The 27,835-nt window shown below is 48.3% G+C and overlaps 1 protein-coding gene across 2 annotated transcripts in view; it reads right to left on the bottom strand.

The window, feature by feature from the left end:
* DPP10 (dipeptidyl peptidase like 10) overlaps window positions 1–27,835 on the bottom strand; it is a 473,198-nt gene that overhangs the window by 306,079 nt on the left and 139,284 nt on the right. For both annotated transcript variants that reach the window (XM_063932900.1, XM_063932902.1), the window contains exon 3: window positions 3,430–3,525. In XM_063932900.1, the coding sequence (XP_063788970.1) occupies window positions 3,430–3,525 (96 nt within the window). The remainder of the gene's footprint in view (window positions 1–3,429; window positions 3,526–27,835) is intronic.

Here is a 27,835-nt window from a genome sequence, read left to right as displayed (position 1 = left end):
TCTGATGCTGCCCTGCTCAGTGCTGTAACTGCTGGTGCTGAGGAGAATAATCCGCCTCCTTCTCTGCCCCGTCCTGCCTCTGATGCTGCCCTGCTCAGTGCTGTAACTGCTGGTGCTGAGGAGAATAATCCGCCTCCTTCTCTGCCCCGTCCTGCCTCTGATGCTGCCCTGCTCAGTGCTGTAACTGCTGGTGCTGAGGAGAATAATCCGCCTCCTTTTCTGCCCCGTCCCACCTCTGCTGCTGCCCTGATCAGTGCTGTACATGCTGGTGCTGAGGAGAATAATCCACCTCCTCCTCTGCCCCGTCCCGCCTCTGATGCTGCCCTGCTCAGTGCTGTAACTGCTGGTGCTGAGGAGAATAATCCGCCTCCTTCTCTGCCCCGTCCTGCCTCTGATGCTGCCCTGCTCAGTGCTGTACATGCTGGTGCTGAGGAGAATAATCCGCCTCCTTCTCTGCCCCGTCCTGCCTCTGATGCTGCCCTGCTCAGTGCTGTACATGCTGGTGCTGAGGAGAATAATCTGCCTCCTCCTCTGCCCCGTCCCGCCTCTGATGCTGCCCTGCTCAGTGCTGTACATGCTGGTGCTGAGGAGAATAATCCGCCTCCTTCTCTGCCCCGTCCTGCCTCTGATGCTGCCCTGCTCAGTGCTGTACATGCTGGTGCTGAGGAGAATAATCCCCCTCCTTCTCTGCCCCATCCTGCCTCTGATGCTTCCCTGCTCAGTGCTGTAACTGCTGGTGCTGAGGAGAATAATCCGCCTCCTTCTCTGCCCCCTCCCACCTCTGATGCTGCCCTGCTCAGTGCTGTAAATGCTGGTGCTGAGGAGAATAATCCGCCTCCTTCTCTGCCACGTCCCGCCTCTGATGCTGCCCTGCTCAGTGCTGTAACTGCTGGTGCTGAGGAGAATAATCCGCCTCCTTCTCTGCCCCGTCCTGCCTCTATGCTGCCCTGCTCAGTGCTGTAAATGCTGGTGCTGAGGAGAATAATCCGCCTCCTTCTCTGCCCCGTCCTGCCTCTGATGCTGCCCTGCTCAGTGCTGTAACTGCTGGTGCTGAGGAGAATAATCCGCCTCCTTCTCTGCCCCCTCCTGCCTCTGATGCTGCCCTGCTCAGTGCTGTAACTGCTGGTGCTGAGGAGAATAATCCGCCTCCTTCTCTGCCCCGTCCCGCCCCTGATGCTGCCCTGCTCAGTGCTGTAACTGCTGGTGCTGAGGAGAATAATCCGCCTCCTTCTCTGCCCCCTCCTGCCTCTGATGCTGCCCTGCTCAGTGCTGTAACTGCTGGTGCTGAGGAGAATAATCCGCCTCCTTCTCTGCCCCGTCCTGCCTCTATGCTGCCCTGCTCAGTGCTGTAAATGCTGGTGCTGAGGAGAATAATCCACTTCCTTCTCTGCCCCGTCCTGCCTCTGATGCTGCTCTGCTCAGTGCTGTAACTGCTGGTGCTGAGGAGAATAATCCACCTCCTTCTCTGCCCCGTCCCGCCTCTGCTGCTGCCCTGCTCAGTGCTGTAACTGCTGGTGCTGAGGAGAATAATCCGCCTCCTTCTCTGCCCCGTCCTGCCTCTATGCTGCCCTGCTCAGTGCTGTAACTGCTGGTGCTGAGGAGAATAATCCGCCTCCTTCTCTGCCCCGTCCCGCCTCTGATGCTGCCCTGCTCAGTGCTGTAACTGCTGGTGCTGAGGAGAATAATCCGCCTCCTTCTCTGCCCCGTTCCGCCTCTGCTGCTGCCCTGCTCAGTGCTGTAACTGCTGGTGCTGAGGAGAATAATCCGCCTCCTTCTCTGCCCCGTCCCGCCTCTGATGCTGCCCTGCTCAGTGCTGTAACTGCTGGTGCTGAGGAGAATAATCCGCCTCCTTCTCTGCCCCGATGCTGCCCTGCTCAGTGCTGTACATGCTGGGACGACAGACCAAGCTCCGGCCGCTGTATGTTACATATGTTAGGTTTGCAGGCTGACTCTATGTCAAAGGGCCCTAGGTCTCCTTGCTTAGCTTCGACACTAAAGCATGCCTCTGCTCCCACCAGTGGGTGCCTCTGCCCCTACCCGAGTTTGCATCTGCCTTTACACGTAGGTGCCTCTGCTCCTACCCGTATGCCTATGCCTCTACCTGTGTGTGCCTCTGCTCCTACCCGTATGCCTATGCCTCTACCCGTGTGTGCCTCTGCCCTACCCTTGTGTGCCTTTGCCCCTACCCGTGGGTGCCTCTGCCCCTACCCGTGGGTGCCTCTGCCCTTACACGTGGGTGCCTCTGCCCCTATCCAGAGGTGCCTCTGTGTAAATTGCTCCAGGCATTCCAGAGTTATGCCGCTGCGATCACTTCAGCCTGTTCGGGACCGGAATTTACGCCAGACACCCGCCGTGCAAACGCTTGGTCCCAGCTGCATTTTTCCAGACACTCCCTAAAAACGGTCAGTTGACACCCACATACACCCTCTTCCTGTTAATCTCCTTGCAATTGCCTGTGCGAATGGATTCTTCGCACAAACCCATTGCTGAGCGGCGATCCGCTTTATACCTGTGCGACGTGCCTGCGCATTGTGGTGCATATGCATGCGCAGCTTACACCTGATCGCTCGCTGTGCGAAAACGCAGCCTAACGATCATGTCTGAATTACCATCCAAGTTTGGTGTAAATTGCTCCAGGCATTCCAGAGTTATGCTGGAACACACATACACACACACACACACACACACACACACACACACACACATAAACGTGTCCATTTATATATGTATAGATTGCGTCAGCATATACCATTACACTTTACAGTTGGGATTGTATTTGCACCCCTTGCATTGCAACACATATCGTTCCAGGTACAAAGTTGCAGTTTTTGTTTGCTTTGCCACCCATACTTGATCAACCGGCTACAAAATATCACGTTGCGCTTTGAATGTAATTGACACATTGAGGCGTTATTTTGAATGTGATGTATCGTAAGACGCGCGAATGAAAACAAACATATAAATGCATTTAGTTGTTCCAAGGGCTTTGAGCGTTCATTATTTTAAGCCATTTTTTATCATCACCTCGACTCCTAATATTAACATGTACTGTCCTTAGTATTCCTGACAGCAGCTGGGGGACATTGTGATATAGACACTCTGTTTGTCTGACGCTGAGCAAACATCTGTTCTACAGTCAAAGGAAACAGTCCACACCGAACAGACGATGAAACGTCTGGGCGGTCACCTCATTCATCCACATATGAACTGTTGCTTATACATAATCAATATACTCCACGTTTGCTTTTTGCAAACATTCCGGTAACTGTTCCCACTTTATATAATCATACAGTTACCAATGTGTAACAGCTCCGTATTATAACATACGCCATAGTCTAAAGTAACTTGGATAATACGTAACTAAATCAAACAATATTTAGTAAATATACAGAACGTAGAGCGCCAAGAGCTGACTGGTTGTGCACCTACCGTTGATCCATCTAGGTTCTGGATTTTGGATAGAAAACTCTTTTCTGAAAAGATCCTCCAAGGTGAGAATTGTATCTGATGAATTTGTTGGTTCATCTGGAAAAGAAAAGAAAATACAGTATGTATGTATGTATATTAATGATATTTCATATTCAAGCTCTCAACAAAACCTCAGTTTGATGCCATAAAAGATCTAATAGCAATATTAATCTTTACAAAGATACACACAGGTGGTGAACAAAGATCGGGAACATTTGGGTTTATGGGCATATGGAAAGTAAGGGGCTTCCACACTGGTGCGTCATTTAACCAAATATCCGAGCATTGGGGGTAATTCAGACCTAATCGTAGCAGCAAATTTGTTAGCAGTTGGGCAAAACCATGTGAGACATTCCGACCCGTTCGCACGCAGCGGTTCTTCGCTGCGGTGCGAACAGGTCGGAACTGCGCATGTGCGTGTGCACACACAGCGAAAAAAGAAGATACAGCGCCGATCGCAAGAAGATTGACAGCGGAGAGGCGTTCCGGAGCGGATACTCACCATTGGATGCCGTTTTCGAGGAGTGGCCGTCCGAACGCAGGCGTGTCCAGGCAAATGGAGGGCGGATGTCTGACGTCAAAGCCGGGAGGAACGTTGCTGGATCCGTCGCACAGGGTAAGTAGATCCAGCCTTACTCTTTCTTTAAAACTTTTTTAACTAAGCAGGGCTGCACAAGCGAACGCACCCCTGCCAAGCTAAAATACACTCCCTAATAGGCGTGGATTAGTTGATCACACCAGCAACAAAAAGTTGCTGGCTGCGATCAACTCGGAATGACCCCCCATGTGCAGTGCAGGGGGGGCAGATATAACATGTGCAGAGAGAGTTAGATTTGGGTGGGGTGTATTCAAACTGAAATCTAAATTGCAGTGTAGAAATAAAGCAGCCAGTATTTACTCTGCACAGAAACACTATAACCCACCTAAATCTAACTCTCTCTGCACATGTTACATCTGCCACACCTTTAGTGCACATTGGGGGTCATTCCGACCTGATCGCACACTATCTATTTTTTGCAGCGCTGCGATCAGGTCAAAACTCGGCAAAACTGAGCATGCGTATGCACCGCAATGCGCAGGCGCGTCATGCGGGTACAAAGCGGATCGGTGCTGGGCGATGGATTTAACGAAGAATCCATTCGCACAGCCAATCGCAAGAAGATTGACAGGAAGAGGGCGTTTGTGGGTGTCAACTGAGCGTTTTCAGGTAGTGGTTGGAAAAACGCAGGAATGTCCAAGCGTTTGCAGGGCTTGTGTCTGACGTCAATTCCGGGACCGGACAGGCTGAAGTGATTGCAGCGGCTGAGTAAATTCAGACCTACTCAAAAACTGCACAAACTGTTTTTGTATTGCTCGGCTGCACAAGCGTTTGCACACTTGCAAAGCGGAAATACACTCCCCTATAGGCGGCGACTATCTGCTCGCAGCGCTGCAAGAAATAGCTAGCGAGTGAACAACTCAGAATGACCTCCATGGTTTTGCCCAACTGCTAACAAATTTGCTGCTACGATGAGGTCTGAATTATTCCCATTGTATGTAGTCATGCATAAAAATGCTGAACTGCCCTGATAATCTATAATTATGACTAACATAAGGGTAATTGGAGTCCTCACTGAAGATGGATGGTTGTTGGGGAGCAATTGGCAGTAGATACAGTGACCAACACAGATCATCTTTGTAAGGTTTCCCAAGCAACAACTTCCAAAGTGACATCACCAGGGAACACACGTAATCAGCAAAGGGAAGCAGTGGTTGGTAGCCCGTAGTCAGGGAATGTAATATCTCTGCAATAATTCTACTGTGCAAGGCAATGCTGAAGAGCAACCAAAGACCAAGTAACCACACACCGCAGCCTGAGACCTCCACAGATCAGGATACCAATGTTTGGCCGTGGCCCATAAACCGCTCGTAAGACCTGTTTGTTAGTTCAGTGGTGATCGCAAGCAATGGGATTACTCATTGAGGGAAGGTGACATGGTCAGATGAATCGTCCTTTGCCATGTCTTCCAAAGAAAAAAAAGGGTGCATGTGAGGTGCCATCCTAATGAACACTACAGCCCCGGGGGTTTGTTTCCGGCAGATGGGTTATGATGTCAAGGGGGCGTTTTCCTGACATCGTAAGAGTGCAGTCAACCCTGTAGAAGGCGCTGATAATGGTAATTGATAGTTACTTGTACTGAGTGATCATCTTCCCCCAGGGGTAGTTTAAGAGAGGCGGGGACAGTAGTATACATGCCTGGGTTACACCAGGAGAGAACAGTAGTATATGTGCCTGGGTTACACCAGGAGAGAACAGTAGTATGTGCCTGGGTTACACCAGGAGAGAACAGTAGTATATGTGCCTGGGTTACACCAGGAGAGAACAGTAGTATATGTGCCTGGGTTACACCAGGAGAGAACAGCAGTATATGTGCCTGGGTTACACCAGGAGAGAACAGTAGTATATGTGCCTGGGTTACACAAGGAGAGAACAGCAGTATATGTGCCTGGGTTACACCAGGAGAGAACAGTAGTATATGTGCCTGGGTTACACCGGGAGAGAACAGTAGTATATGTGCCTGGGTTACACCAGGAGAGGACAGTAGTATATGTGTCTGGGTTACACCAGGAGAGAACAGTAGTATATGTGCATGGGTTACACAAGGAGAGAACAGCAGTATATGTGCCTGGGTTACACCAGGAGAGAACAGTAGTATATGTGCCTGGGTTACACCAGGAGAGGACAGTAGTATATGTGTCTGGGTTACACCAGGAGAGAACAGTAGTATATGTGCCTGGGTTACACCAGGAGAGAACAGCAGTATATGTGCCTGGGTTACACCAGGAGAGAACAGTAGTATATGTGCCTGGGTTACACAGGGAGAGAGCAGTAGTATATGTGCCTGGGTTACAGAAGGAGAGAACAGCAGTATATGTGCCTGGGTTACACCAGGAGAGAACAGTAGTATATGTGCCTGGGTTACACCGGGAGAGAACAGTAGTATATGTGCCTGGGTTACACCAGGAGAGGACAGTAGTATATGTGTCTGGGTTACACCAGGAGAGAACAGTAGTATATGTGCATGGGTTACACATGGAGAGAACAGCAGTATATGTGCCTGGGTTACACCAGGAGAGAACAGTAGTATATGTGCCTGGGTTACACCAGGAGAGGACAGTAGTATATGTGTCTGGGTTACACCAGGAGAGAACAGTAGTATATGTGCCTGGGTTACACCAGGAGAGAACAGTAGTATATGCGCCTGGGTTACAACAGTAGAGAACAGTAGTATATGTGCCTGGGTTACACCAGTAGAGAACAGTAGTATATGTGCCTGGGTTACACTGGGAGAGAACAGTAGGATATGTGCCTGGATTACACCAGTAGAGAACAGTAGTATATGTGCCTGGGTTACACCAGGAGAGAACAGTAGTATATGTGCCTGGGTTACACCAGTAGAGAACAGTAGTATATGTGCCTGGGTTACACCAGGAGAGAACAGTAGTATATGTGCCTGGGTTACACCAGTAGAGAACAGTAGTATATGTGCCTGGGTTACAGCGGGAGAGAACAGTAGTATATGTGCCTGTGTTACACCAGGAGAGAACAGTAGTATATGTGCCTGGGTTACACCAGGAGAGATCAGTAGTATATGTGCCTGTGTTACACCGGGAGAGAACAGTAGTATATGTGCCTGGGTTCACCAAGAGAGAACAGTAGTATATGTGCCTGGGTTCACCAGGAAAGAACAGTAGTATATGTGCCTGGGTTCACCAAGAGAGAACAGTAGTATATGTGCCTGGGTTCACCAAGAGAGAACAGTAGTATATGTGCCTGGGTTCACCAGGAAAGAACAGTAGTATATGTGCCTGGGTTCACCAGGAGAGAACAGTAGTATATGTGCCTGGGTTCACCAGGAAAGAACAGTAGTATATGTGCCTGGGTTCACCAGGAGAGAACAGTAGTATATGTGCCTGGGTTCACCAAGAGAGAACAGTAGTATATGTGCCTGGGTTCACCAGGAAAGAACAGTAGTATATGTGCCTGGGTTCACCAGGAGAGAACAGTAGTATATGTGCCTGGGTTCACCAGGAGAGAACAGTAGTATATGTGCCTGGGTTCACCAAGAGAGAACAGTAGTATATGTGCCTGGGTTCACCAGGAAAGAACAGTAGTATATGTGCCTGGGTTCACCAGGAGAGAACAGTAGTATATGTGCCTGGGTTCACCAAGAGAGAACAGTAGTATATGTGCCTGGGTTCACCAGGAGAGAACAGTAGTATATGTGCCTGGGTTCACCAAGAGAGAACAGTAGTATATGTGCCTGGGTTCACCAGGAAAGAACAGTAGTATATGTGCCTGGGTTCACCAGGAGAGAACAGTAGTATATGTGCCTGGGTTCACCAAGAGAGAACAGTAGTATATGTGCCTGGGTTCACCAGGAAAGAACAGTAGTATATGTGCCTGGGTTCACCAGGAAAGAACAGTAGTATATGTGCCTGGGTTCACCAGGAGAGAACAGTAGTATATGTGCCTGGGTTCACCAAGAGAGAACAGTAGTATATGTGCCTGGGTTCACCAGGAAAGAACAGTAGTATATGTGCCTGGGTTCACCAGGAGAGAACAGTAGTATATGTGCCTGGGTTCACCAAGAGAGAACAGTAGTATATGTGCCTGGGTTCACCAGGAAAGAACAGTAGTATATGTGCCTGGGTTCACCAGGAGAGAACAGTAGTATATGTGCATGGGTTACACAAGGAGAGAACAGTAGTATATGTGCCTGGGTTACACCGGGAGAGTACAGTAGTATATGTGCCTGGGTTACACCAGGAGAGAACAGTAGTATATGTGCCTGGGTTACACCAGTAGAGAACAGTAGTATACGTGCCTGGGTTACACCAGTAGAGAACAGTAGTATACGTGCCTGGGTTACACCAGTAGAGAACAGTAGTATACGTGCCTGGGTTACACCCGGAGAGAACAGTAGTATATGTGCCTGGGTTACACCAGGAGAGAGCAGCAGTATATGTGTCTGGGTTACACTAGGAGAGAAAAGCAGTATATGTGTCTGGGTTCACCAGGAGAGAACAGTAGTACATGTGCCTGGGTTACACCAGTAGAGAACAGTAGTATATGTGCCTGGATTCACTAGGAGAGAACAGAAGTATATGTGCCTGGGTTCACTAGGAGAGAACAGTAGTATATGTGCCTGGGTTACACCAGGAGAGAACAGTAGTATATGTGCCTGGGTTACACCAGGAGAGAACAGTAGTATATGTGCCTGGGTTACACCAGGAGAGAACAGTAGTATATGTGCCTGGGTTACACCAGGAGAGAACAGTAGTATATGTGCATGGGTTACACAAGGAGAGAACAGTAGTATATGTGCCTGGGTTACACCGGGAGAGTACAGTAGTATATGTGCCTGGGTTACACCAGGAGAGAACAGTAGTATATGTGCCTGGGTTCACTAGGAGAGAACAGAAGTATATGTGCCTGTACCAGATACGCCCCCACAGTGCCAGATACACATATGCCCCCACAGTGCCAAATATGTCCCTATTGTGCCAGATACGCCCCCACTGTGCCAGATACACATTAGCCCCCAGAGGTTCTCCTACAGTGCCTGATATGTTCCCACAGTCCAGATACAAATATGACCCCACAGTGCTAGATACACATATGCCCCACAGTGCTAGATACACAAATGCCCCACAGTGCTAGATTCACAAATACCACACAGTGCCAGATTCACAAATGCCCCCACAGTGCCAGACACCCAAATGCCCTACTGTTCCAGACACACATATGCCATCACAGTGCCAGATACACATATGCCCCCACAGTGCCAGATACAGATATGCCCCCACAGTGCCAGATACACATATGCCCCCACAGTGCCAGATACACATATGCCCTCACAGTGCCAGATACACATATGCCCCACTGTGCCAGAAACACAAATGCTCCACAGTGCCAGATACACAAATGCCCCACAGTGCCAGATACACAAATGCCCCACAGTGCCAGATTCACAAATGCCCCACAGTGCCAAATACACATATGCCCCACGGTGTCAGATACACAAATTCCCCACAGTGCATACCCCCCCACACACACACACACACACACACACACCTCTGCTGATGTTGTTGTTTCTGCTGCTGTGTGAGGGGAGGAGAGGGCAGTTCCCCTCACCCTGCAAGTCCGTCGGGGTGGCGGTACTGAGTACCAGCTGGCAATTTCTTACCGGTATGCAGTACAGCTCCATACCGCCATACTAGCAGCACTGACAGAATGTAAACATCTAATAAATTATGTGAATAGACCACAGCAGCCAGATGCCACTGTTAGGGGTCAGTCCAATTGTGAGTGAGTATCTCACACCCGCAAGTCAGCAGCCGCACATTTACATCACTTTACAGCAGCCTGAACTCGAACTCACCAAAGGGCTGCGGGCAATTTCAGGCAAGAATCAGGCCGCGAGGCGTGCAACTTCGGGTGCCATTGCTGGTGTTGAAACACCGTGGCAGTGGCAACTCGCAACTTTCTCAAATAATTGGGTTGACTCCTTTATGTTTCAGTATTGTATGGATTCCATTTAATCAATAACACAGATTGAATAAACAAACATTATATGCTAGTTACCAGCCCGCCAGAATGACAGAACAACATAACAGTAATGTCAGCGCTGACGGCTGTGCACGTCCGAACTGAGCAACACTTGAATTGCTCCATAGGGCGCCATCTAGTGGCCCCCGGCGCGTAAAACACTTGAATTCCATAAAAGTGAGGAGCAGCGTTAGTGTTTTATTATACATGGTTTCTCAACAGTATCTTAGGATTCCTTCACTAACGTGAGTTTTATATTATCATTGTCTGTAAGTATTTGGACCACATGTGCGTTACGCTAATCATGAAGCACAAACCATGGTGTGGGGGAGTGAACAGTGGGAATAGCTGAGAGAATGTAGAACAGGTGGGCGGCTCTGTGTAGGTGACTTATCCACCTTCATCTTGTTCAGGCGTATCGCTGCGTCTTCCTCAGTTATACAAGTACCCTCTGATGGTGTGTATGGAATAATACTACTCAGTAATACTCCTCCTTTCTGGACAACAGTGAAGGGATTTATTGTAAGTTTATTTAGTACTAGAAATAAAACACTAGGCCTAATTCAGACCTGATTGCAGCAAAAAAAAATTCTCTGATGGGCAAAACCATGTGCACTGCAGGCGGGGCAGATGTAACATGTGCAGAGAGAGTTAGATATGGGTGGGTTATATTGTTTCTGTGCAGGGTAAATACTGGCTGCTTTATTTTTACACTGTAATTTAGATTTCAGTTTGAACACACCACACCCAAATCTAACTCTCTCTGCACATGTTACATCTGCCCCCCCTGCAGTGCACATGGTTTTGCCCATTAGAGAAAAATTTTGCTGCTGCGATCAGGTCTGAATTAGGCCCATTGTTGGAACATGGATATAATTAAGACTGTGTGTATGGTGCAAAGCCCTGGAGGTGGCTCGGAAGCTGCCCGTCCCAGTCCAATAAGGCCCTTCCAGCCTGAAGCCCCCATAAACTGGCCAGTGCATATATTGAGTAATGGGCCCTTTCATTATTTATAAGGGGCCACATGCTGAAAGTTTTGGAGTCTGCTAGCAGGAGGGTGTTTCTACTGGGTGGCTCCAATCTTAATGGCATGCGCTCTGCAGCACTAAGAGCAATCCGAATGGACCCCTCTCTGTGCCCACACATGCACACGTGCACTGCCCGGCAGTAAACTCTCAATGCCAGTAATTAGCGGTGAAAGCGTAGGATATAGGACACATGGGACTGTCACTCAGTCAATACCTTTTACAGTCTATAAGACTGTTCTCACTTTGGCGACAGTTTCATTCATTTTATCTCTAACTGCAAATGCCAAAAGTAATGTGACGGGGATATTCTTTAGAAGGCAGCCAGTACCTTATATTTAATGTATTTGGCTGAAATAGAACAAAATGGATTTTATTTTACTAATGATCCCACCTGTCATAGGGATGGCCAGGTACACTGATTTAGGGCCGTGCAATGAAAATCTGCAGAGTTATATAAAGTATATGTTCCATAGTAAATCTATATCTTTACTGCAGTGAACGTATAAGGAACAGCTGGTAGCTGATGGGGGTGTAGTATGGCATGCTGGCGGCCGGGCTCCCGGCGACCAGCATACCGGCGCCGGGAGCCCGACTGTCGGCATACCGACAGCGTGGTGAGCGCAAATGAGCCCCTTGCGGGCTCGCTGCGCGCGACACGCTGCTTATTATCACTCCAGGGGGGTCGTGGACCCCCACGAGGGAGAATATATGTCGGTATGCCGGGTGTCGGGATTCCGGCGCCGATATACTGTGCGCTGGGATCCCGACATTCGGTAACCCGAAGACCACCCACTGATGGGGCGGCAATAAGGACTCTATTTTTAGGGGGAATCTACCAATTTAAATCCCCCGATAAGAGCCGATCCTGGCAATAAATAAGATGTAAAGTGATCGCTTTTCTTCCAGGTTTCAGACCCGGACACACTGTTGTGCCTACGACTATCCAGCTGTGGCCCTCATTCCGAGTTGATCGCTCGCTAGCTGCTTTTAGCAGCATTGCACACGCTAGGCCGCTGCCCTCTGGGAGTGTATCTTAGCTTAGCAGAAGTGCAAACGAAAGGATAGCAGAATTGCTACTAAATAATTCTCTGCAGTTTCTGAGTAGCTCCAGACCTACTCCTAGATTGTGATCACCTCAGTCCGTTTAGTTCCTGGTTTGACGTCACAAACGCGCCCTGCGTTCGGCCAGCCACTCCCCCATTTCCCCTGTCACACCTGCGTTTTTTAGCACACTCCCGGAAAACGGTCAGTTTCCGCCCAGAAACACCCACTTTCTGTCAATCACTCACCGATCAGCAGAGCGACAGAGAAGCGTTGCTCGCCCTTGTGTAAAACTGCATAGTTTTGTGTGAAAGTACTTCGCGTGTGCATACTGCTGACCGTACGCATGCGCAGAAATGCCGCTTCTTCACCTAATCAACACGCTGCGACCGAAAGCAGCTAACAATCAACTCGGAATGAGGGCCTGTGTGTGCGCAATATTTTGTGCTATTTTGTATTTTTAAACATATTTTTTTTACCCAAATTTGTTGAAATGCATCCCCTCCCTAGTGTGTAACCCTAAACTCCTCTCCCGTCGCCTAATCCTAACCCTCCCCCTAATGCCTAACCCTAACCTCCCCTCCCGTAGCCTAATCCTAACCCTCCCCCTAATGCCTAACCCTAACCTCCCCTCCCGTAGCCTAATCCTAACCCTCCCCATAATGCCTAACCCTAACCTCCCCTCCCGTAGCCTAATCCTAACCCTCCCCCTAATGCCTAACCCTAACCTCCCCTCCCATAGTTTAACCCTTACCCTCCCCCAATGCATAACTCTAAAGACAACTCTCGTGGTTTTACCCTAACCTCCCTCAAGTGCCTAACTCTAACGTCCCCTACCATTGTTTAACCATAACCGCCTAGTTCCTAACCCTCTCCCTAGTTCCTAACCCTCTCCCTAGTGCTTAGCCCTGACCCTCCCTCTGGTGCCTAACTCTAACCCTTTCCCTGCTGCATAACCCTAATCTCTCCTACTGTATCCTAACCCTAGCCACCCGCCTAGTGCCTAACCCTAACATCCTCTCCCATAGCTTAACTATAATGCACCACTTACTATTCCATGCAGAATATCGAAATTACACATTTCGACATAGTGAACGTTTTGAAATTCTGCACATGCCGACATGTTCAATGTCGGCATTTCATCATAACTGTCGGCAGTGTGATGGCGACATTATGAATTTTGCTATGTAAATGTCATCGTTATGTTTCATCCCCTAACATTGGATATTTCACTATCATGACTGACCATCAGGGATACCTCGCCCGCTCACCTGGTTTATTGTAAACACTTATCAGTAACAGCATGTCAGCCCTGGAAATACAGCGCAGCAAACAGCGGAGACTGTAGAACATATATCGTAAGTCACAACATGAATTAGCTCGTCTTTCGGATCACAGTACAATTTGGAGAAAGTAAATGATTCAGAATATTGCAGGGGATGTCAGACACAAAGACCTGTGACCCCGACATCTGTGCCCCGAAAAGCGATTCCCCCCCCCCCATTGTTGTACTGTAGGGGGGCTTTCAAGGAAAACTGTCTGTGTCCCCTGAATTTATCAGATCAGCGCTTTATCCCTCTGTATAATGAAATGCGGCTCCCCGGGGTCACAGCGCCAGTACCAGGAAAGTGTGGCTGGTTTAACAGCAGAAATATGAAAAATTCATGAGTTCTCTGGTGTTTTACCTTAAACAGCACATTTTCCTAAACCGCCCATCGATACTCACTGGAAATAGCAGCTACATCTCTGGGGGATTAATTAACAGGAATCACCATCTTGAACTGAGAAGTGACTTTGCAGAGAGCAGGTAGCGAGCGCAGTCCCTGCGGCCTCATTCGCATTCCTGGCAGCTTCCCGGAGACGCAGAACCACATTACTGAGGCAGAACAGGAACATTGGAGGAGAGGAATCCTTGGGCTCTCCATGCAGTGAATGTTGGGGGGGGAAAGCGGGGAGAGGACACGATCGCGTTTCGGCTCATTACAGACCATTATGATCTTAGTGATAAGATTTGATGACTTATGTAGGAAGTTGTATAAAGCTCCGGCATTTCTGCTCCTACCACAGTGACTGGAGGACGCAAATGATTCAGGTGCTTTTTAGTTACTAAGCATCTGTCTGTACATTCCCCTAAGGAGCAAGTCCCACAGCTACTGTACATTTGTGTAACATTCAATACTCATTGACACGCAGCTGCTATGTGAAGGATAGCAACACCTCCCCTTATTCATAGAAGCCTAAAACACTAACATAAAAAAACAGTGCTAAGTGTATGTATGACACATTTCTTGTATTTAGGCTCCATTGTACCCTGGCAGGCTCGCTTCGTTCGCCACGCTTTGGGCCTGGTATGTCGCTTTGCTCGCCACAGGTAACTATTCCCAATACATGGCGACACTGACCCAGTGCATTATGGGAAAGTTCCTCTCAGCAAAGGGGATCTAGGCGCTACCATTGCAAATACTGTATGTTGGGGTTTTTGCTTGTTTGTTTTTTGTGGGGGGTTTTTACAAAGCTTTATTGTAAATTGTCAAAAGTTTCATTGTGTTTTAAAACATTACATCAAACATGTAGCTGCACATACCAAAAAGGCAACAGGCCTCGGATATCAACAGATACCCACACATAAACAGCGGTGGGTTCTATCTAAGGGTAACCCCCTTCCCCAACCACCCCTAAACCCAGTAAAGATCTGCCACCACCAGTGAGCCCCCAGTAATTGGACTGGGGCCCCTGCTCACACATTCACGGGAATAAATACAAATTTTAAAAATCATGACATGCCCCTCCTGTGGTCCTGAACTGTGTCTCCACATGCTTCCCTGCAGTGAATGGCTGTCAGCATTCTGATTGGTGGATAGCTCAAGCCATCCACCAATCAGCATTATGACTGCCATTCACTGTCTGGCTGTAATTCACAATCAGTGCAGCTGGGCAGCATTCTCTACCTGCCTCCCAAGAAGATTTAGAGGCACCAGCTCAAGGGTCAGACGACCCCCAAACCAGCCCACCCCAGCTTGAAGCCCCTAGAATCATGGAGCCCTGGGCTCAAGGTGAGAGAAAGCTGTGTAAAACAGCGAAACGCGTCGGTGCAGCAGCTGGACTCTGACCATACATCCCTATACAAACGCCTAGAAATCGGATAAAGGAACTTTTTACATCAGCGATTTGGATAACTGCATCACTGGACCGGAGCAAAAATTACTGGACTAAGCAGCGTCTTGAACCTAGCTACGTAAGGTCACTAATAGAGATGAGCGGGTTCGGTTTCTCTGAATCCGAACCCGCCCGAACTTCATGGTTTTTTTCACGGGTCCGAGCAGACTCGGATCCTCCCGCCTTGCTCGGTTAACCCGAGCGCGCCCGAACGTCATCATGACGCTGTCGGATTCTCGCGAGACTCGGATTCTATATAAGGAGCCGCGCGTCGCCGCCATTTTCACACGTGCATTGAGATTGATAGGGAGAGGACGTGGCTGGCGTCCTCTCCATTTAGATTAGAAGAGAGAGAGAGAGAGAGAGATTGACCTGATTTACTGGAGCTTAGGAGTACTGTAGAAGTGTAGAGAGTGCAGAGTTTACTAGTGACTGACCACAGTGACCACCAGACAGTGCAGTTTTGTTTTATTTAATATATCCGTTCTCTGCCTGAAAAAAACGATACACACAGTGACTCAGTCACATACCATATCTGTGTGCACTGCTCAGCCCAGTGTGCTGCATCATCTATGTATATATATCTGACTGTGCTCAGCTCACACAGCTTATAATTGTGGGGGAGACTGGGGAGCACTGCAGTGCCAGTTATAGGTTATAGCAGGAGCCAGGAGTACATATTATATTAAAATTAAACAGTGCACACTTTTGCTGCAGGAGTGCCACTGCCAGTGTGACTGACCAGTGACCTGACCACACTGACCACCAGTATAGTTAGTAGTATACTATATTGTGATTGCCTGAAAAAGTTAAACACTCGTCGTGTGACTTCACTTGTGTGGTGTTTTTTTTTTTTATTCTATAAAAAACTCATTCTGCTGACAGACAGTGTCCAGCAGGTCCGTCATTATATAATATATACCTGTCCGGCTGCAGTAGTGATATATATATATTTTTTATATCATTATTTATCATCCAGTCGCAGCAGACACAGTACGGTAGTTCACGGCTGTAGCTACCTCTGTGTCGGCACTCGGCAGTCCATCCATAATTGTATACCACCTACCCGTGGTTTTTTTTTCTTTCTTCTTTATACATACATACTACTACATCTCTTTATCAACCAGTCTATATTAGCAGCAGACACAGTACAGTACGGTAGTTCACGGCTGTAGCTACCTCTGTGTCGGCACTCGGCAGTCCGTCCATAATTGTATACCACCTACCCGTGGGTTTTTTTTCTTCTTTATACATACATACTACTACATCTCTTTATCAACCAGTCTATATTAGCAGCAGACACAGTACAGTACGGTAGTCCACGGCTGTAGCTACCTCTGCGTCGGCACTCGGCAGTCCGTCCATAATTGTATACCACCTACCCGTGGTTTTTTTTTTCTTTCTTCTTTATACATACATACTACTACATCTCTTTATCAACCAGTCTATATTAGCAGCAGACACAGTACAGTACGGTAGTCCACGGCTGTAGCTACCTCTGTGTCGGCACTCGGCAGTCCGTCCATAATTGTATACCACCTACCCGAGGTTTTTTTTTCTTTCTTCTTTATACATACATACTACTACATCTCTTTATCAACCAGTCTATATTAGCAGCAGACACAGTACAGTACGGTAGTCCACGGCTGTAGCTACCTCTGTGTCGGCACTCGGCAGTCCGTCCATAATTGTATACCACCTACCCGTGGTTTTTTTTTCTTTCTTCTTTATACATACATACTACTACATCTCTTTATCAACCAGTCTATATTAGCAGCAGACACAGTACAGTACGGTAGTCCACGGCTGTAGCTACCTCTGTGTCGGCACTCGGCAGTCCATCCATAATTGTATACTAGTATCCATCCATCTCCATTGTTTACCTGAGGTGCCTTTTAGTTGTGCCTATTAAAATATGGAGAACAAAAATGTTGAGGTTCCAAAATTAGGGAAAGATCAAGATCCACTTCCACCTCGTGCTGAAGCTGCTGCCACTAGTCATGGCCGAGACGATGAAATGCCAGCAACGTCGTCTGCCAAGGCCGATGCCCAATGTCATAGTACAGAGCATGTCAAATCCAAAACACCAAATATCAGTAAAAAAAGGACTCCAAAACCTAAAATAAAATTGTCGGAGGAGAAGCGTAAACTTGCCAATATGCCATTTACCACACGGAGTGGCAAGGAACGGCTGAGGCCCTGGCCTATGTTCATGGCTAGTGGTTCAGCTTCACATGAGGATGGAGGCACTCAGCCTCTCGCTAGAAAAATGAAAAGACTCAAGCTGGCAAAAGCAGTAGCACCGCAAAGAACTGTGCGTTCTTCGAAATCCCAAATCCACAAGGAGAGTCCAATTGTGTCGGTTGCGATGCCTGACCTTCCCAACACTGGACGTGAAGAGCATGCGCCTTCCACCATTTGCACGCCCCCTGCAAGTGCTGGAAGGAGCACCCGCAGTCCAGTTCCTGATAGTCAGATTGAAGATGTCAGTGTTGAAGTACACCAGGATGAGGAGGATATGGGTGTTGCTGGCGCTGGGGAGGAAATTGACCAGGAGGATTCTGATGGTGAGGTGGTTTGTTTAAGTCAGGCACCCGGGGAGACACCTGTTGTCCATGGGAGGAATATGGCCGTTGACATGCCTGGTGAAAATACCAAAAAAATCAGCTCTTCGGTGTGGAACTATTTCAACAGAAATGCGGACAACAGGTGTCAAGCCGTGTGTTCCCTTTGTCAAGCTGTAATAAGTAGGGGTAAGGACGTTAACCACCTCGGAACATCCTCCCTTATACGTCACCTGCAGCGCATTCATAATAAGTCAGTGACAAGTTCAAAAACTTTGGGTGACAGCGGAAGCAGTCCACTGACCAGTAAATCCCTTCCTCTTGTAACCAAGCTCACGCAAACCACCCCACCAACTCCCTCAGTGTCAATTTCCTCCTTCCCCAGGAATGCCAATAGTCCTGCAGGCCATGTCACTGGCAATTCTGATGATTCCTCTCCTGCCTGGGATTCCTCCGATGCATCCTTGCGTGTAACGCCTACTGCTGCTGGCGCTGCTGTTGTTGCTGCTGGGAGTCGATGGTCATCCCAGAGGGGAAGTCGTAAGACCACTTTTACTACTTCCACCAAGCAATTGACTGTCCAACAGTCCTTTGCGAGGAAGATGAAATATCACAGCAGTCATCCTACTGCAAAGCGGATAACTGAGGCCTTGGCATCCTGGGTGGTGAGAAACGTGGTTCCGGTATCCATCATTACTGCAGAGCCAACTAGAGACTTGTTGGAGGTACTGTGTCCCCGGTACCAAATACCATCTAGGTTCCATTTCTCTAGGCAGGCGATACCGAAAATGTACACAGACCTCAGAAAAAGAGTCACCAGTGTCCTAAAAAATGCAGCTGTACCCAATGTCCACTTAACCACGGACATGTGGACAAGTGGAGCAGGGCAGGGTCAGGACTATATGACTGTGACAGCCCACTGGGTAGATGTATGGACTCCCGCCGCAAGAACAGCAGCGGCGGCACCAGTAGCAGCATCTCGCAAACGCCAACTCTTTCCTAGGCAGGCTACGCTTTGTATCACCGGTTTCCAGAATACGCACACAGCTGAAAACCTCTTACGGCAACTGAGGAAGATCATCGCGGAATGGCTTACCCCAATTGGACTCTCCTGTGGATTTGTGGCATCGGACAACGCCAGCAATATTGTGTGTGCATTAAATATGGGCAAATTCCAGCACGTCCCATGTTTTGCACATACCTTGAATTTGGTGGTGCAGAATTATTTAAAAAACGACAGGGGCGTGCAAGAGATGCTGTCGGTGGCCAGAAGAATTGCGGGACACTTTCGGCGTACAGGCACCACGTACAGAAGACTGGAGCACCACCAAAAACTACTGAACCTGCCCTGCCATCATCTGAAGCAAGAAGTGGTAACGAGGTGGAATTCAACCCTCTATATGCTTCAGAGGTTGGAGGAGCAGCAAAAGGCCATTCAAGCCTATACAATTGAGCACGATATAGGAGGTGGAATGCACCTGTCTCAAGCGCAGTGGAGAATGATTTCAACGTTGTGCAAGGTTCTGCTGCCCTTTGAACTTGCCACACGTGAAGTCAGTTCAGACACTGCCAGCCTGAGTCAGGTCATTCCCCTCATCAGGCTTTTGCAGAAGAAGCTGGAGACATTGAAGGAGGAGCTAACACGGAGCGATTCCGCTAGGCATGTGGGACTTGTGGATGGAGCCCTTAATTCGCTTAACAAGGATTCACGGGTGGTCAATCTGTTGAAATCAGAGCACTACATTTTGGCCACCATGCTCGATCCTAGATTTAAAGCCTACCTTGGATCTCTCTTTCCAGCAGACACAAGTCTGCTGGGGTTGAAAGACCTGCTGGTGAGAAAATTGTCAAGTCAAGCGGAACGCGACCTGTCAACATCTCCTCCTTCACATTCTCCCGCAACTGGGGGTGCGAGGAAAAGGCTCAGAATTCCGAGCCCACCCGCTGGCGGTGATGCAGGGCAGTCTGGAGCGACTGCTGATGCTGACATCTGGTCCGGACTGAAGGACCTGACAACGATTACGGACATGTCGTCTACTGTCACTGCATATGATTCTCTCCCCATTGAAAGAATGGTGGAGGATTATATGAGTGACCGCATCCAAGTAGGCACGTCACACAGTCCATACTTATACTGGCAGGAAAAAGAGGCAATTTGGAGGCCCTTGCACAAACTGGCTTTATTCTACCTAAGTTGCCCTCCCACAAGTGTGTACTCCGAAAGAGTGTTTAGTGCCGCCGCTCACCTTGTCAGCAATCGGCGTACGAGGTTACATCCAGAAAATGTGGAGAAGATGATGTTCATTAAAATGAATTATAATCAATTCCTCCGCGGAGACATTGACCAGCAGCAATTGCCTCCACAAAGTACACAGGGAGCTGAGATGGTGGATTCCAGTGGGGACGAATTGATAATCTGTGAGGAGGGGGATGTACACGGTGATATATCGGAGGATGATGATGAGGTGGACATCTTGCCTCTGTAGAGCCAGTTTGTGCAAGGAGAGATTAATTGCTTCTTTTTGGGGGGGGGTCCAAACCAACCCGTCATATCAGTCACAGTCGTGTGGCAGACCCTGTCACTGAAATGATGGGTTGGTTAAAGTGTGCATGTCCTGTTTTGTTTATACAACATAAGGGTGGGTGGGAGGGCCCAAGGACAATTCCATCTTGCACCTCTTTTTTCTTTTATTTTTCTTTGCGTCATGTGCTGTTTGGGGAGGGTTTTTTGGAAGGGACATCCTGCGTGACACTGCAGTGCCACTCCTAAATGGGCCCGGTGTTTGTGTCGGCCACTAGGGTCGCTTATCTTACTCACACAGTCAGCTACCTCATTGCGCCTCTTTTTTTCTTTGCGTCATGTGCTGTTTGGGGAGGGTTTTTTGGAAGGGCCATCCTGCGTGACACTGCAGTGCCACTCCTAGATGGGCCCGGTGTTTGTGTCGGCCACTAGGGTCGCTAATCTTACTCACACAGCTACCTCATTGCGCCTCTTTTTTTCTTTGCGTCATGTGCTGTTTGGGGAGGGTTTTTTGGAAGGGACATCCTGCGTGACACTGCAGTGCCACTCCTAAATGGGCCCGGTGTTTGTGTCGGCCACTACGGTCGCTAATCTTACTCACACAGCTACCTCATTGCGCCTCTTTTTTTCTTTGCGTCATGTGCTGTTTGGGGAGGGTTTTTTGGAAGGGACATCCTGCGTGACACTGCAGTGCCACTCCTAGATGGGCCCGGTGTTTGTGTCGGCCACTAGGGTCGCTAATCTTACTCACACAGCTACCTCATTGCGCCTCTTTTTTTCTTTGCGTCATGTGCTGTTTGGGGAGGGTTTTTTGGAAGGGACATCCTGCGTGACACTGCAGTGCCACTCCTAAATGGGCCCGGTGTTTGTGTCGGCCACTAGGGTCGCTAATCTTACTCACACAGCTACCTCATTGCGCCTCTTTTTTTCTTTGCGTCATGTGCTGTTTGGGGAGGGTTTTTTGGAAGGGACATCCTGCGTGACACTGCAGTGCCACTCCTAGATGGGCCAGGTGTTTGTGTCGGCCACTAGGGTCGCTTAGCTTAGTCATCCAGCGACCTCGGTGCAAATTTTAGGACTAAAAATAATATTGTGAGGTGTGAGGTATTCAGAATAGACTGAAAATGAGTGGAAATTATGGTTTTTGAGGTTAATAATAATATGGGATCAAAATGACCCCCAAATTCTATGATTTAAGCTGTTTTTTAGGGTTTTTTGAAAAAAACACCCGAATCCAAAACACACCCGAATCCGACAAAAAAAATTCGGTGAGGTTTTGCCAAAACGCGGTCGAACCCAAAACACGGCCGCGGAACCGAACCCAAAACCAAAACACAAAACCCGAAAAATTTCAGGCGCTCATCACTAGTCACTAACTGCAGTATTCTTCTTTCCATTCGCAATAATGTTCCTGGACTGTGGCAAACAAGCTTTTGGGATGTACTGTTTCATTTGAGTACCGGCTAATTATATACACCATATACAGCATATGGGACTTTCTAAAATTTTGCAGTGCTATATTAGGCCCTATTTTTAATTGATTCTAATGAATTTTCTACTCATCTGTTGCAACAGTAAACTAATTCAGAATCGTTGAGGGCCCGGTTAGTCTGCCCAATGTTTTAAAGTGGCAACCAAACAAAGAAAAGTGCATACCTGGTCGAGATTTTTAGATGATCACCACTTTCTGTTAGACAGTGGATCACTCTGCTGTCTGTTTCCATTCCTAGCACTAGAGGTAGCTTCCCTGCTCTAGTGTTTTCCCTCCTAGTGTCAGCTCAGTGCAGGAGGAGGTGCTTAGTGCTCAGTCTAAGAGAGTGTTTCCTGGGAGAGACAACTGCGCAGCTTCTGGTCTCCTGTGTGTGCGACCTTGTCTACCCCACAGCCGCACCCTGTGTGTATACAGACACATCCTGTGTGACCGCTGTACTGCTTCACATGTATACTGTGAGTTCCTGCTGCTGCAGAACATCTTCTATATACTACAAGCTGTTATCTCTGTTATATGAATAAACCGATCATCCTGGTTAATGCCGTTGTGTGGACTAACCTGGATCAGTTGCTGAGGGGGACAGTGTCCACTTTGCAGAGCACAATGCCCCCTTTTGCACCACGAAGAGTAGGGAATTTTTCTATTTTTGGGGGGAGCTGACATGACCATAATTGGGAGGCCAGCTCCCCCAAAAACTAGAAAAATACACCACCCTCCAGTACTGTGTTTGCCACAACAAAGGTGGCAATCCTAGGAACTACATCCCCTATAATGTCAGGGGGCTGGCTATGCCAAAGGGAGCATGTGAATCAGAGGAGAAGAAGTGTGTTCTGTATGCAGCGGTGCCCTGAGCATACAAAGACAGGCATACGCTGGTAACCAGAGCTGGTTAGAAGATGCCACCAAGGATTGAACAGCGGTGAAAGGACCCCACCTCAGCTGTGTGGGTTTAGAAACTGCTTGGAATCTGCTGTAAAGGGACTTTAATTAACGGCGGCTATAAGTAACCGCCCCCATCAGGGTAGGTAAGTACCTAAGGAGCACAGAGTGCCCTTATGCGTGTATGTTCCTGTAAGATGTAAGGTTAGTAAATAAGACAAATGCTTACTGCAAATTATGACATACACTCCTTCACGTAAGGCAGTAACTGGAGGTATTCTATGAGACTCACCACTAACTGTGTCCACCGTCCACACCTGCGGCAAACTATGAGGCTTATTCAGTAGCCCGCGAGCTGCCACTTGAACGGCTTCCAGTGTGTCAGCACTGCGGCTCAGCACTGTGGTGTGTCAGCACTGCGGCTCAGCACTGCGGTGTGTCAGCACTGCGGCTCAGCACTGTGGTGTGTCAGCACTGCGGCTCAGCACTGTGGTGTGTCAGCCAGGAGACTAAAGCGTAGAATTCTGGAGCTGACGCAATATCATAAATAATTTCACATTTCCAAGATTTTTTGAAGAACACAAAATAATTAAAAATAACTTTCAATTACTGGAGGAGGAGGCAGGTATATAGCATTACAGAGGCAGGTATATAGCATTATGGAGGAAGGAGGAGACAGATATATAGCATTACGGGGGAAGGAGGAGGCAGGTATATAGCATTACGGGGGAAGGAGGAGGCAGGTATATAGCATTACGGAGGCAGGTATATAGCATTATGGAGGAAGGAGGAGGCAGGTATATAGCATTACGGAGGCAGGTATATAGCATTAGGGAGGAAGGAGGAGGCAGGTATATACAGTGTAGCATTAATGGAGAAAGAGGAGGCAAGTATATAGCATTATGGGGGAAGGAGGAGGCAGGTATATAGCATTACAGGGGATAGAGGAGGCAGGTATATAGCATTACGGGGGATAGAGGAGGCAGGTATATAGCATTACAGGGGATAGAGGAGGCAGGTATATAGCATTACGGGGAAAGAGGAGGCAGGTATATAGCATTACGGGGAAAGAGGAGGCAGGTATATAGCATTACGGGGAAAGAGGAGGCAGGTATATAGCATTACGGGGGAAAGAGGAGGCAGGTATATAGCATTATGGAGGAGGCAGGTATATAGCATTATGGAGGAAGGAGGAGGCAGGTAGATACAGTGTAGCATTAATGGAGAAAGAGGAGGCAAGTATATAGCATTACGGGGGATAGAGGAGGCAGGTATATAGCATTACGGGGATAGAGGAGGCAGGTATATAACATTACGGAGGCAGGTATATAGCATTATGGAGGAAGGAGGAGGCAGGTATATAGCATTACGGAGGCAGGTATGTAGCATTATGGAGGAAGGAGGAGGCAGGTATATACAGTGTAGCATCAATGGAGAAAGCGGAGGCAAGTATATAGCTGTTAGGGTCTCCTGCCCTGTGCTGCCACGTCGTCATGGCAACCGGGAGACAAGTGCTAGTGGAGTAACCTAAGCGCAGCTGATACTCCGGTTCGGGTCTTTTGCTGTGCAGTGGTTATAGGCTCTGTGCACGGCAGGGGATCCGGTGCTGGTTTTTGTGCTCACAGTCTGTGAGGTCTGAGTGGGGCGTGGACAGCACCTGCTTTATAAGGCCTCTTTTCAGGGTAAGCAGATGCTGCTGAATCTTTGTTGGTTAGTCAGTTCATGAACGTTAGCCAGTACTGTGTAGCTTTGTATTTGTTTGTTGCTTACTGCAAATAGGCCTGGGAATTTGGTATTACACTCTGCCAATCCAGACCTAGCAGTAAGACTGGAGTCAGTCGTTTAGCTTGCTGGGGTTCTGTTACTACTCTGTGAACTTAGCAAGTTTACGGCTGTATTCTAAGACTTGCCTGTCTAATCCTGTCTCACTGTGCTAGGTGTCAGGGGTCAGTTTAGTGGCAGTAAGCTAAAACCTGTGCACTGCAAGTGAGAATTTGGATTGTGGAGATTCTCCTTGTGTCTATCATTCCATCTCTGACCAAGGAGTTTACTGCCACACCCGTTGGTAACCCTTTAGGGTTTTGCTGTTGCCCTTAGCAACAGCATTTCGGGTACTCTACGTATTAAAACACAACATCTTGCTTTTTCCATCTTCGCAGTTCTAATACAAGGGAGATACCCAGTTCCTTAGCCTCTGGGCTTCTCTGTTCACTTTGTGTGTATTTTGTTACCCTATCACCTTCTGTGTACGTTATGTCATATCCCCCAGTTTGTCTGTGAGTCCATCTGTTTTGCATAACAGTTCAAACACCAGTACATTCCTGCAGACACTGGAGTGCATAACAGTTCTGACACCAGTACTTTCCTGCTGGCACTGGTGTGCATAACATATTCAGCAGCCTAATACTCCTGTTGAAATTTTGTGGGAATATGGAGCATACCCCTCAAAATACGTTGCAACAGGTGGTCGATCAGGTGCAGGTCCTGACTCGACAATTTAATGATTTGTCCATTAAAATGCACACCTCCCAGGCTGCTGGCGGAGCTCCCGCAGCAGCAGCACCTGCAGGGGTTAAGGAGCCGAAAGTAAATCTCCCGGATCGTTTTTCTGGAGATCGCTCGCAGTTCTTTTGTTTCAAGGAGAGCTGCAAGCTATACTTCCGGCTTAGGCCTCAGTCTTCTGGGTCGGAGATTCAGCGGGTGGGCATAGTGATTTCCTTGCTACAAGGAGACCCACAGGTCTGGGCATATGGGTTGCAGCCTGACTGTCCGTCGCTTAAAAGTGTTGATGCTTTTTTTACGGCACTGGGCATGTTGTATGATGACCCTGACAAGACGGCCTCAGCCGAGGCTCAGATTTCGATCCTTAAGCAAGGGCACAGGCCAGTTGAGGTTTACTGTACGGAGTTTCGGAGGTTGGCCCATGATACCCAGTGGAATGACCCAGCCCTGAGACACCAGTACCGAAGAGGTCTTTCTAACCAGATAAAGGACCAACTGGTACAATATCCCTTGCCTGATAGCTTGGATCAGCTCATGCAGTTATCCATCCGGGTGGATAGACGGCTGAGAGAGCGTAGGCTTGAAAGGGAGACTGAGATTTCCTTCCTTCCCAAGGGAACCTCAGACTCTGAGGAATTTTCTGAGGAGCCTATGCAGATTGGGGCTACCCGCCTCTCCTCGCGTGAGAAGACGCGGAGGAGACAGCAGGGGTTGTGTTTGTACTGTGGGAATAAAGGTCATGTGGTAGTATCATGCCCAGAAAAGCCGGAAAACTTCAGGGCCTGAGGGTGATGGGAAATATCCTGTCAGGCCAGAAGTCAGAATTTCCCAAGAAGACTTTTATCATTCCGGTGACCTTGAAGATCCTCGGTCAAACTGTCAAGACTGAGGCCTTTGTGGACAGTGGGGCCGACGGGGTTTTTATGGACCGCCAATTCGCCCTGAAACACTCTGTTCCCTTAGTACCCTTGGCATCGGAAATTGAGATTTGTGGGTTAAACGGGGAACCATTATCCCAAGGTAAAATTACCTCTTGCACTAGCCAGATTTCTTTGTTTATTGGAGCCACACACTCTGAAAAATTGTCCTTTTATGTGACTGTCTGTACTTTTGCCCCATTGGTGTTGGGGTTACCCTGGTTAAGGGCCCACAATCCTCAATTTGACTGGGTCTCTGGGGAGATTCTTAGTTGGGGTACTGATTGTTTCAGGAGTTGCTTGAGCCTTCCAGTCAGGCTCTCGCAGCTAAGTTTGCCAGGATTGCCAGGGTGTTATGCAGATTTTGCGGACGTGTTCTCCAAAAAAGTTGCAGAGGTACTACCTCCCCATCGCCCCTATGACTGTGCCATTGATTTGTTGCCAAATGCTAAGCTTCCCAAGAGCAGGTTGTACTCCCTGTCACGTCCTGAGACTCAGGCTATGGCAGAGTACATTCAGGAGAACTTGGCTAAGGGATTTATCAGACCTTCACAGTCTCCAGTTGGGTCGGGGTTCTTCTTCGTGGGTAAAAAGGACGGTTCGTTGCGACCCTGCATCGACTTCAGGGAATTGAACCGTATCACGATTAAAAACTCATACCCACTGCCTCTCAATTCGGTCTTGTTTGACCAGCTTCGTACTGCCACCATTTTTTCTAAGATTGACCTACGCGGTGCGTACAATCTAATCCGAATAAGAGAGGGGGATGAATGGAAGACTGCCTTTAATACCCACTCAGGGCATTATGAATATTTGGTGATGCCTTTTGGGCTCTGTAATGCCCCGGCAGTCTTCCAGGATTTCATGAATGATGTGCTCAGGGAATATTTGGATAGATTCTTAGTTGTATACTTAGATGACATCCTAATCTTCTCCCATTCCCTGGAGGAACATCGGAAGCATGTACGCTTAGTCCTCCAGAAACTCAGAGACCACCGGCTTGGGGCAAAGCTGGAGAAGTGCGAATTTGAAGTTCAGCAAATCGCATTTCTAGGATATATTATCTCCCCAGAAGGTTTCCAAATGGAGGGTTCCAAGGTACAGGCAGTCCTGGATTGGGTGCAGCCCACTAGTTTGAAGGCGCTTCAGCGTTTCCTGGGCTTTGCGAATTTTTATAGACGATTTATCGCTGGATTTTCGTCTATAGTGGCGCCCTTGGTGGCACTCACTAAGAAAGGGGCGGATGTTGCTCACTGGTCTTGTGAGGCTAAAGCGGCTTTTGCCCGTCTCAAAAGGGCATTTGTTTCGGCCAAGGTGCTGCGACACCCAGATCCAGAGCGTCCTTTTGTGGTGGAGGTGGATGCCTCTGAGATGGGTATTGGGGCAGTGCTTTCTCAGATGGGAGTGTCTGATAATCGCCTTCATCCCTGTGCTTACTTTTCCCGTAAATTTTCGCCTGCCGAGATGAATTATGACGTGGGTAACCGGGAATTGTTGGCTATTAAGGATGCACTCGAGGAGTGGAGACACTGGCTTGAGGGGGCTAAGTTTGTGGTCTCAATTCTCACTGACCATAAGAATCTGGCATATTTAGAGTCAGCGAAGCGTCTCAATGCCAGGCAGGCACGATGGGCTTTGTTTTTTGCTCGCTTTAATTTTTTGATAACATATCGCC

Source organism: Pseudophryne corroboree, chromosome 7 (genome assembly GCF_028390025.1).
Source record: "Pseudophryne corroboree isolate aPseCor3 chromosome 7, aPseCor3.hap2, whole genome shotgun sequence".
In the NCBI taxonomy this organism is placed as follows: domain Eukaryota; kingdom Metazoa; phylum Chordata; class Amphibia; order Anura; family Myobatrachidae; genus Pseudophryne; species Pseudophryne corroboree.
This window is presented reverse-complemented; position numbering and strand designations above follow the sequence as displayed.